General features: G+C 40.3%; 2 protein-coding genes across 3 annotated transcripts in view; both read right to left on the reverse strand.

Annotated features, from left to right (window-relative positions):
* The window catches only part of col22a1 (collagen, type XXII, alpha 1), a 46,240-nt gene extending 39,786 nt beyond the window's left edge, over window positions 1–6,454 (reverse strand). Inside the window, exons 1-4 of one of the 2 annotated variants that reach the window (XM_028963915.1) lie at window positions 6,369–6,386; window positions 6,196–6,229; window positions 3,970–4,115; window positions 3,273–3,839 (exon numbers count right to left, since the gene is read on the reverse strand). In XM_028963915.1, the coding sequence (XP_028819748.1) occupies window positions 3,273–3,839; window positions 3,970–4,060 (658 nt within the window). In that variant the 5' untranslated portion in view covers window positions 4,061–4,115; window positions 6,196–6,229; window positions 6,369–6,386. Of the gene's footprint in view, window positions 1–3,272; window positions 3,840–3,969; window positions 4,116–6,195 lie in introns of both variants that reach the window. The other variant, XM_028963916.1, reaches the window with a different exon arrangement.
* A 2,591-nt stretch (window positions 6,455–9,045) lies between these two features.
* On the reverse strand, window positions 9,046–11,761 carry LOC114770230 (uncharacterized). The gene is made up of 2 exons (XM_028963976.1): window positions 11,627–11,761; window positions 9,046–10,411 (listed from the first exon to the last, which is right to left on the reverse strand). Exons 1-2 carry the CDS (start codon window positions 11,669–11,671, stop codon window positions 9,461–9,463), a joined length of 996 nt encoding a protein of 331 aa, XP_028819809.1. The 5' UTR covers window positions 11,672–11,761; the 3' UTR covers window positions 9,046–9,460.
* Between the last annotated feature and the right edge of the window lie 238 nt (window positions 11,762–11,999).

Raw genomic sequence — 11,999 nt, forward strand, 5'->3', positions numbered from 1 at the left:
ACCATTTCAGTTGATGTGGTAACAGGCCAACGACTGCCCTCATTGTCTGTCTTTATCTGGCCAGTGGTAGAAGGTTCCGTTACTGCAACAGCAGCTATAACCAGATCAGGTCACGCTACAATTTTGTGCTTGATTAATGTCATTTATGTCATTTTTGAAATGCATTGCCAAATGGGGTCATTGCTTTATTTTTCTTACACAAACGTGTAAAACATCTGGCTGCCCAATCTGAGACCTCTGCTCAATCTTGTGAACCCGCCGATGTATACTGAGAATGTGCAGTTGTTCTTAAGATTCCTACTGTGTTGATGAACTAGTTTTCTCGTAGTTTGATTTTAGCAGTTAGATTAGATTACACTATTATTGAAATAAGTCTAATAACATACTAAATAGTTTTTTGTCTTGTTTCAGATGGTTTTTGAGACCACAACCGTCATTCAAATCTAGTATAAGTATTCACTCTTTATTTTTATATTTTTATATTTATGGTTATGGGTTTATATTAATGGTTTTTACAGATTGGTTCCTAGTGAACTAAATGAGGAAATTCTATGATGGACATTTTTAAGCATTTATGTAAGTCTGGCTAAGCGAGTAAATTTACATATGATATCTTTCATTTACAGAGCAGAAATTTTATATTTTTATAAAAATATTATAATGACATCTAATCAAGCAGCAGTTTTATAGAATAAGATTTTTTTTCAAAATTTTCCAGTTTTTTTATTATTATTTATTTATATTTTGATTTATTGATGATAATAATACATTTGAACAACAGACAAATTGCTTTACTTTATTTACATAGATATTATTTTCACTCTGGCACTGTTCATTGTAAAAAAAATATTTAGTTACTTTGTCTATATTATTCGCCCCTTTCCTATGAATGAAATGAGATGCATCAGTGAGTGTATCTGATCTGCTGAACAGTTTATTTTTCTTGTGACAATTCAATATTTAACTTAATTAGTTCAATAATTGTTAATTATCTAGAAACTCCCTATTACTTTTGTGGTATAGACATCACCATAAAAGACATTAGAGAATATAGTAAAGTACAACTAAAATATTTAGAAATATGAATGACTGAAGATGAATTTACAATAAAATTGCATTTTTGCATAGAGGCAGACCATTTAGTTTATAATGCAGGGCATTTGAAATCTTTATTGTAACCTGTTTCCATCCAGCCCCATTCATTCAGTTCATCCAGCCCCTGTCCAAGTTCACTGACAACAGGCTCAGGGCGAGGCTGTGCTGCCATGAAATCAGGGGGATGTCTCTAATGGAACAAATCCCTCTCATGACTCACTTGCTAACATGCCTCTAAATTAGGAACAGATTGTGGGGGGAAATGCCTCAGAAGCTAAAGTCAACATTTGTGGTTCAGGGCATCCCTAAAGGGGTGTGATGGGCCACTCTCATATTTAGAGGCTGTTCCTATATGATTAGAGACCAGGTACATGCCTTATGGTAAGACCAGAAAAATGAAACACACCTAACTTATGTCAAATTCATAACTGGCTTTTTCTAGTTTTTCATTGATTGTCTCTTTCACCTACATTCACCAAATATTTTTCACCTACTGCTCAGGCTCACAGGAAACTATACCAAACAATCAAGCTTAAATGTTTCATCTGCTGGCCTTTCCATCCCCTCTCAGAAATGCAGCCTGTTGATTAGAAGGTGCAAAAACCCCATCTGAAGATTGGCTCTGCAGCATGTGGACTGGAAACATCAGAACTGTAATTTTCTGTGCAGAAATAGCTTCTGCTGTGCGGCCAGTGGACTCTGCTGGTCACTGATATTCTTAGAAGATGACCTTGGATGGATGGAAGGCAACGGTGCTAACAATTTTAGCCAAAGAAAGGAAGAAGTAAATAAAAAAAGAAAGCTTTAAGATACAACTTTAAGTCAAACCTTCTTAGGCATGTTGACTGAATCTTTGTATGCCAGTAACACAAGTGCAGCAGGACAGAAAAGGAAACACAGTGGTCAAAGGTCAGGGTGAGGGTCAACAGAGGAGGGGGCAAGCATTCTTCCAGTTTCCACTTTCAACCCGCAAGGACCTCCATTTACCCGTCCAACATTACCTAAAAACTCTTATACAGGTCAAGGTTGTGGGTGAAGCTGGAGTGTCACCCAGAAATATTTGGGTGCAAGGTCATGAGCAGATCCTGAGAGGGTTGCCTGATCCACCTGCATTTTTAAGTAATGCCATCTAGTAATGACAAGTCAGAAACTTTCAGTTGTTGACTATGATTTTGGAATTACATTGTTTCATTCCATGTGAGGCAGCTTCCTCCAAAAAATCACACGGCCTTCTACATTTTGCTGCATTGAAATTGAGCCTAAAAACAATGGTGGAGAAAACCACTGCCTGGAAGTGCTGAAGGTTTCTTAACTTATTTTTTAGGGGGTGGGAGATTATCTCCTCTTGTACACCATTCTTACTCATTTTAGCTGGTATGCCAACTTTGGATTGCAACCCCAACTATGATGAGGGATTTTCGCCCCTGATTGCATTCAGAAAGTGGACACTCACAGACCCACTGAAGAAACATTTTGAGATCATACATTTTGATAAGCCATTCATAGATATTTAAATCTGTATTATTTGAACTCTATTCGATCCCAGTGATCTGGAAAAGCTGTTGAGGTTTTGATGACGATTGATGTCTCCAGACCCTTTCACCACAGGGCCTGAAAACACCAAAAAATGTTCGACTTTGGAAAGCATATACATGCTTTCAGCTGGCCTGACATGTCTGAGGTAGACTAAGCATTGCTTCAGGTTGCTACATCTTTTTGGGATAAAACGTTGGTTATGAGGTAAGGACTGGGTCCAGAAATCTGGTCAAGTGTTAGAACCTTTGGGAACATTTTCCGCCTACTCTGTGGTTGGCTGCTCTCTAAGCAGTTTCTAAGTCTTCTGGGGGGTTGATGTTTCTCGCCCATATTTCAGACCTTATGAAGTGAAAGTGAAGTGATTGTCATTGTGATACACAGCACAGCACATGGTGACACAACAAAATGTTACCTCTGCTTTTAACCCATCACCCTGAGTGAGCAGTGGGCAGCCATGACAGGCGCCCGGGGAGCAGTGTGTGGGGACGGTGCTTTGCTCAGTGGCACCTCAGTGGCACCTTGGCGGATCAGGATTCAAAACGGCAACATTCTGACTACGGGGCCTTAACCACCAGGCCACCACTGCCCCTCTTATTATATGCTTATAGTAATAATTCTTGTTTGTATGTGCGGATACCCACTTTCACAAAGTCTCCTCCGCAGCCGGCCCCGGATCTTGTCGATGGCGTTGAAGTCAGTCACGTGAAACATATGAGCACTTTTGGGCTCGGCTGCGATCTCCTCCAGCTCCTCTTTGAGCGCCTCACCAATGCCCACGGCAAACATCCTGATGCCAGCCTTGCTGGCTTCCCTGGATGGCTCAAGTACATAATCCTGACTGCGGCCATCGGTCAGCAGAATGGCCACCTTCTGAATGCCCTGGGCAGCTGGGCGAGCTCCACCGCGCTCGTTGAAGATGTTCTTGATGGTGTAGCTAATGGCGTCCCCTGTCATGGTGTTGCCCCCAATGTACCGGATGTTCTTTGCTGCCTTCTTGACTTCCTCGATTTTGCTGTATCGTGCCAGGTTAAACTCCATGGTGGGTCTATCGCTGTAACGCACCACAGCCACCCGGGTCTTGTCCGGACCAATTTCAAATGACGCCGCCAGGTTGGCCACCCACTGGCGGATCTTCTCAAAATTGTCTTTACCCACACTTGACGATGTATCCAGGATGAAGGCCAGGTCATACTGGACATTCTTACATCCTGAAAGTAATGAATGAGCATAAAATAAAACATAGACTGAGGATACATGAGGGACATCATCAGCAGGGAAAGGATTAAGTCTCGGCTACTGATTCCTCAATGTCTCAGCACTATACTAACAACATCTTACCTGCCCTCTGGGCATTGACTCTCTGTCCTGACAGAGTCAAGACCAGGACTGTGATGACCAATGAGATCCTAAAACCAAACCGGATCTCCATCTCCTCACTCTCCTCCAAAAGCTGATTATATTACAAAGAGGCCAATCCAGCTTCCCTGGGAACACAAAAAAACATTGATTATTGATGCATCCGATTTAAATTATGATGTTTAATAAATATCTTTAATTGGAATTTTACAGTCAAAGATCCCAGGTGGCAAAAGCTAAAGATCTGATTATGTGATTACATTTACATTTGCAGCATTTATCAGATGCCCTTATCCAGAGAGACTTACAATCAGTAGTTACAGGGACAGTCCCCCTGGAGCAACTTAGGGTTAAGTGTCTTGCTCAGGGACACAATGGTAGTAAGTGGGATTTGAACCAGGGTCTTCTTGTTCATAGGCGAGTGTGTTACCCACTAGGCTTCTACCTTCTCTGCATAAATTAATCATTTGTTTTCAATAATTTAGAGGCTCATACCAGCTAAATTCATCTATGAATTACAAAAACTTTGAGACTTAGTACTAAACCCAAATTAGTTGCATGCTTTGAAAGTACAAAACAATTTAACAAGGAAATAAAGAAAAATGATAAAACACGGACCCCAACTGTCCAGATCTGAAGTTGATGTCTAAATGATTTTGCAGGAGTCATCTCAGGGATTAAAATGCTGTCTGAGGAAAGTCTGAGTTATGGAGCTCATGGGCAACAATAATGTGTAGATTTGATTTCACTGATGAAATTATTCACGTTTTTCAAATGTTTTTCTTTACATGAGACCACCGGTCAAGGGTGAAACCAAAAGAATAAGAGAAATGTAGAGCAATACAACTAAGAATATTAATCTACTGCAAATGCTTTGTGAATTTCTCTTTCTCTTTGATTCATAAACCCAGCGCTTTCCACCTTATAACAGAGAACATCATTTTCTCAATAGACCGTTTATTCATTTTTTATATGATTTCCAAGCTCATTAAATATTTAAACAATATCAGCCACACTGTGTTAAGGAATAACTGCAATTATTTACCATTTCATAACACGTTCCATCTAATGGGGCCAGATGTTTCAGGGGCCATTAAACAATAATAGGACACTTGTCTGGTAGTTGTGGTGTCTGAGTAAAGGTTAATGTCTATAATCATCTGACAATGAAAAAAAAAAAATTGCCTGAAATAGTAGCAATGATAATGCTTTAAATAAATTCACTTGTGTGAGAAAACTGTCCATTAAAAAAAGGATATTATTTGGTCAGTGGGCCACATAGCACATAGGTCTTCTGCCAAAGACCTCCTATTCTGTCATCATAGTTCTAAATCTTTTTTCCAAGTAAAAATAAGGCTTTTCCTGTCATGTTATTCTCGTCAGAAATGACATTACTTTTCTTGCACAAGCAGTTTGTTTTATTGTACTTGGTTTAGTGTGATATTTTATTGGTAATGCATTTACAATAAAATGTCAAATAAATTGTGATATCCTCATGTTTACAAGCCAGTACTCTCCATAGTATTTTAGGTGCAAATTTAACCACATTGAATACATGTAAAATTATACAAGAATTTTAACATTTATTTCACCCAGGCAAATGTTCCCTAATAAATAAAGTAAATATGTGCATGTTTTGGACATTTTTTTTTACAATTAATTTGTACAATGATTTTCATGTTTTTTAAATCAACTGCAAAAAACATATTTAAACCTTGAAGATGTGTTAATGCAATCCAACATTTTCCTTAAAAGAAGGTCTAAGCCTTTCTGGGACAAAACAAATCATTTAAGTACAGACACGCACACACACACACACACAACTGTAATCTGAAGCCCGGATATCCCCTCTCACACAATGAGGTTGTAACCTGGGGTCCAATTGGTTGCTCCTGCCCAAAACCGGAACAGCAGACCTGGGATTACAGAGGTGATGTCTATTCCAGATCCCCTCTCTCCATCATCCAGCAAATTCATAAACCAGCTGTCGGCTCTCCTCCAACAGCAAAATAATGCAAGCAGCATCCAGCGCTAAGCCTCACCTTATCTGATTCTGTTCTTTCAGCTACAAAACGTATCCCAATTCGGGGCAGGACCTACTTATTTCATGCCTTGGGAAGTTAATAAGGTGCATCCTTACCTGCACTATTGGTTCCCAAAGCTCTGCTGGGAGGTTTTTAATGAGTTCTCACAAACACACATACACACCTTCTTTCGCACAATCCAATGTTAAGGCAGCATCCTGTTTTTAGAAAGAAGTGACCAAAGTTACTTCCGTTTGGGTAAAAAAAAAAATGAATTGATGATGGAAAAAAAAACAATAACAGCACATATGTGAATAATCCTGAAATCCTCCAGGTGAGTCCAGTGTGTTGTCTTACGGAGGGAGACAGAGGCTTCTGCTGCTTGTCTGTGGGTGGAAGATGGCTTTGAGGAGGGGAACGAGTGTAAGGTTTCACTGGGGACAAGGTGCTGGAGCTGGGCTGGACCTTTCTCCTCTATACACACACACACACACACACACACAAATGCACAAATGTCTGACAGGCCCAGCCAATTATAGACTGTGCTTCAGGATATTTTAGTACTTTTCTTTCCCGCCTCTCCACCATGTTTAAGGCTGCACCCATGTGAGCGTTCCGGCTTTAAACACAGGCTGAGCCACAGCAGGACCTCCCTGCCCTCCGGTGGGATACAGCCGCAGCAGAGACGCCCTGGGGCAGCTGGATCGGGGAGGGACACAAACGTGACACTTTCACACACAGACCCCCTCAAACACGTGAAGTTATGTATATGAAGTATTATATTTTCTAGATAAGCTGCTTTTCCTAAGGGTTCTTTGTTTTTTGTTTTTTTTGTACCCACAAACCCATTTTGACAATCACATGCAAGCCTATTCAGTCACACTGTTGTTTTCTGCACAACGATGCATAGACCCAGAACTGTACATCTACCCTGCACTGAACACACACACTCATTCTCAGAACAACCTTCCTTTTTTCACTTTCACTCTCCCTCGCCCACCTTCACCTTTCGCTCTTCCTCTCATTCTCTGTCTGTTTCTCTCATTGTGACTCTTTGTATCAGGATCAGTGTATCAGACAGTAAAGAAAAAACAATTATAGGGTGGTAGTATCCTAGTGGGTAAAACACCAGAAAAAAGAAAAGAAAAGGCCACAAAATCACCAGTTCAAACCCCACTTACTACCATTGTGTCCCTGAGCAAGACACTTAACCCTGAGCTGCTCTGAGATGCTGTCCCTGTAACTACTGATTGTAAGTTGCTCTGGATAAGGGCGTCGGATAAATGCCATACGTGTAAATGTAAATGCTCTGGTTAACAGCGTCTGCCGAACGCTGTACATTTAAAAGTAATTATTTCAGCCATAAAAAGGCTATCATTTCCACAGAAGCCCAGACAGCACGCATGCTGCACTTGACTGTATTGTTTAATGGTTTAACCTGGTCCCAGGTTATGGTTAATGTGTTTAGGGCGCGAGTGCACTAGCATCAGCATTTCCTGTCCTGTGAGCACTGAGCAATGTGGAGCAGAATAAGCACAGACAGACTGAAAAGTGCTAAATGTGAAGTCAGGCCAGAAGCGTGAAACCTGTTCTCCACTGTTTTGCTTTCTACTTGGCCTTATCCCTTTTTCTCAGTCACAGAATGTGCCAGACTTCCTGTCTGGCAGATGCCCGTTCCCCCACCCAACCCCCATGTCAGCCAGACAAAGACTTATGGTCCCATCCTGCACCATACAACGGACTTCACCAACAGGACTCCATGCCTTTACCTTGACTGTGAGTTTACCAGCTGAATTAGGGCAGGATGAAAGCACAGTTACAGAATGCCATTAATCTTTTTTAATGCTTTCTAGACCCCCCTCTACTGTCCACAAACTGCAAATGCTCGTTCACACGAATAGCTCCTTCTCTTCAGACGCTATAAAACAGCTGCAGCTTTTGACCCTTCATGGTTCGAGTGGTCACAGGCCAGGCTAACTATAGCTGCATGGCCCAAATGACTGCTGGCAGCCTGCAAGAAGTGGCTTCGGTCAAACAATTTGAAGAAGTTGAAGTAATATTGTGCATTGGTGGTATAGTGGTGAGCATAGCTGCTGCCCCAGCAGTTGACCCATGTTCGATTCCCGGCCAATGTAGTCAATTTTTCAGGAATTAGATCGACCCATAATCGGAAGGTTGTCGTGTAGTAATGGATGCACCCACATATTCATAACTATGTGATTTAATATGCATGCAAAATCTGGAATATTATGAGGTTGTGTATGTTCATATTATCTCAGACTAAAAATAAAACAGGTAATACCAAATTGCAAACAATGTCATACATTTCTACCGTTTTTTCTATAATTTCATGAAATGCAGATTTTTTAACATGATTCCAGGAGGCCTATGACCATCCAACATCTTATTTAAGCAATAAACTAATAGAGCAAAAGCTGCATGGATGATAATTTTTTTTTTTTGAGTAAAGTTCAGCCATGTTAAAAAAAATGTCGAAACAACGTTTCCAGTACAATGTCCCAATTAATTCAAATGCATAATTTGGAATGACCTGTTTTATTAAAAGCGATATTTTTGAAGTGGCATGTCTCACATCTGGCAAGGATCAGTTAGTAGTTTCTTGGTTTCCTCTTTCTCTGTGGAAACTCTTGTTCCAACACTTTCGGTGTTCTCCTGTGCTTCTCATCATGTGCTTCTCTTTCTTCTTTGTTTGGTTCAGAACAGGAAGTCTGCAGATGCAATTGCACTAGAGGCTTGGCTGAAGAAAACTCAACAGGGTCATCAAACATCTTACCCCATTTTTTTTTTTTCGTTTAGTTGAGGAGAAGTTCCTGTGTGGCTGTTTCCCCCACTGTTTTCACTCACTTCAATAAATTATGCTTTATATATCAGAAGGTGTGATTTATTTACTGTTTTCTTCTGGGCAGATATATATATATATATATATATATATATATATATATATATATATATATATATATATATAGAGAGAGAGAGAGAGAGAGAGAGAGAGAGAGAGAGAGAGAGAGAGAGAGAGAGAGAGAGATGATTTTATTTATACCATGTAATCAGGATACAGAACCTCTTCCATATTTTATATTACTCGAGCAAATACAATAAAACTTACAAGAAGCACAGCATGCCATATTTTTTCATAAATAGTACATTTTCAGTGAGACAAAAGAATTTCTGGCCACCAAAAAAAAAAAATCTGTTCATCAGACTTGTTTAGCAAATGCTAGATCTTTGACGTGGTTCCAAAGCTAGGACATTTCTAAATGCACCTTTTACGATTATTTAGATAACATGTACTGTATATATCTATATTCATGGTTCCTGCTCAGTTGTTCCATGTGACTCAGTAATTCTATTCTAAACCTGTGAAATGAATAAATGATTTTATTTTTAGATTTGTTAATCTGTCAGTAAAATTTCCAAATCAAGCCAGATCAGATCAAGTCTCCTCCATCATCTGCGATGAATGGCTTTTCCCTGGTCAGAACTCTTCTCTGGGCCCCATCTGCAGGTACCACGTTCCTTCTGGACGCCTTTACCAGCACGCGACCGGCCTCTGCTCTTCGGCCTCCACCAGGGACCAGCTGGCTGGGTTTACCATCCTCCTCTGAGGATAATCCAGGGCCTGATCTGCCCTGATCCTCATCCAGCCTCTGGGCCCTGCGCAAACGTGGCCTGGCCTTAGCCACTTCCCGTGATCTGGGTGCACCCTGCGGTGTGATATCACCGGCACGTGCCACCTGCTTGTTGTCCAGCTTGTCCATTTGGAGACAGACGGAACGCACAGTTGGTGAAGGAGGAGCTGATTTACAGCCGATGGGAGCAGGAGGGCTGATTTTGGGTTCTTTCTTCTTTGCCCTTTCACTGAAAGGTATGACCTGGCTGACAGGGAGGAGCAGCGTTGTGATTGGTTGTTTAGATTTGGTGGGGAATGCTGTAACCGGCTGGGCCCTAGAAAATGGGGCTCGCTCGGGGGATATGGGCATCCCTTCCCTCCCGCAGGTTTTCACCTTCCTGGCCCCGGCCTCCAGTTTCCGTACTACGGCCTTAACCTCCTGCGGCCTCCCCTGGATCTTCCTCCTCTGAAGCTCCCTCACCTCTGTGGGGCGATCCAGAGGGGCCAGTTTCAGAGGCCGTCTGGGTGGCAGGTTCTCCGACTCCTTCTCGGGATCTGCCGACTGTGTGTGAGACTGAGGATGTGTGGGGGCAGGAGCAGCCGGTGGGGCACACTGGGACTCATCTTGGCATGGGACGGTGAACAGATGGCGACCAGGTGTCTTCAGGCTGTCGAGGATTGTAGTTGGCAGATTCAGGTTGGGGCTGTTCCGCTGCATCATTGCATTCCTGCAAACGGGGGCCAGTGGCTCATCTGTCCTGGCAATGACCTGGAGAACAAAACCCACACACACACACACACACATATATAATGCAGTACATGCACATTCTGAAAGAGCCCAGTCTTCAATATAAAACACACAATACATTTATATCTATAAAATAAATGCATTTTATATTATATAAATATTCATTTATTTGTGTTCCAATGTGAAACATGGGTCTACTAGTTTCCTACCACATCACAATAATCTTCCATTTAAATAATAAACTGTATTAAAACAAGATATGGTCTACCAAATACATTTTGTGCACATAACATTGTGTACATTGACTTTCTTCAAAATACATTATTATAATAAGTACATTTATTTACAGGAAATTACAGTTATTTTGGCTGGTTAGATGAATTCCCAGATTAATGAGATGGTAGGATGGATGAATAAATTATGTCACAAAGAATTTTATTCTTTTATTGTTCTAGAAGTAGTTTTTTTTTTTTTTAAAGTAAAAAATCCTAACCCTGCTTCATAGAAAATAAAATACTTTTACTCACACTTACTAATCTAATCATTTATCACATTCAAGATCAAGAGATCACGCAACAAACATTACACCACACAAAACATGTAATTTTATATTTACATTATGAATTCTGTAAATTAAAAATGTGTATTTTCAAAACACACACACACACACATACATATATAAGAAAAAATATTAGCCCTAAAAGTTATTTCTGTACCCAGTATCCACGTGTTTATAATTGATACAATATCAGAGTAATATAAGAAAAAACATTTACGCTTCACTCCAGTGTCTCCAGGGGGACTGTCCCTGTTAGTACTGATTGTAAGTTGCTCTGGATAAGGGCGTTTGCTAAAATGTCATAAAATGCCACATGTAAAATGTGAACATGGCAAACCCAAACAGTAAAGCAAAGCTGGATTTCAACATACACGATTAACACAAGCAAGTTAAAACAGCAACTTGCACCTATAAATGTAATGTTTGGTTTAAATTTACTCACACAAATCCACTATATTCTGGTTGCACACAACAATGTTTTGAACATTAATGTTTGTATATTAAATACTTTCTGGGCTATGCATGAATGCACAAAAAAGTGAAGTTAATTTTCTACTAATGTTCTATCCTTAGTAAAAAAAAAGCATTAATGATTTATGTATGATCAATGCATTATAGCAAAAAATGCTAGTTGGTTATCGAATGCTTAAGGCAGACTATTGAAACCAAAAACTTACCACCGTAGACATCATCTTTGGCTTCATCAGTTTATGTCTACTCATCTGAGGCCGCCCTCAGTCTGTGTGTGTGTTTATTTCTTTTCAGCTGAAAGGTGTGTGTTGCTGACGTAAGTGCAGCAACACACTGTCATGTGACAATGACAGTGCAGAAGGAGCCTTGCTGTAAGATTATTACAGGGTATTAGGGTCACCCTGATGGCCCGGTGATCTCCACCGATTTGAAATCCAGCTCAACAGAACTCATGGAAACCTTTTCCCAGTTTCACATGATTAATTATGATTATCAGTCAGTGAAACAGATTTTAAACTTGAAATAGATTTACAAAAAAAAAACTTAAAAGCTGTGTTGCTATTCAGTGCTGTTGAAGAA

Source organism: Denticeps clupeoides, chromosome 20 (genome assembly GCF_900700375.1).
Source record: "Denticeps clupeoides chromosome 20, fDenClu1.1, whole genome shotgun sequence".
Lineage (NCBI taxonomy): Eukaryota > Metazoa > Chordata > Actinopteri > Clupeiformes > Denticipitidae > Denticeps > Denticeps clupeoides.

What these genes read in the sequence shown, in the direction of transcription:
- LOC114770230 (XM_028963976.1), bottom strand. Translation starts at nt 11,671, where the DNA reads ATGAGTAGACATAAACTGATGAAGCCAAAGATGATGTCTACGGTG. An exon ending in CAAAGATGATGTCTACGGTG is followed by an intron (nt 10,412 to 11,626) that starts GTAAGTTTTTGG and finishes TTTGTTCTCCAG; the next exon opens with GTCATTGCCAGGACAGATGA.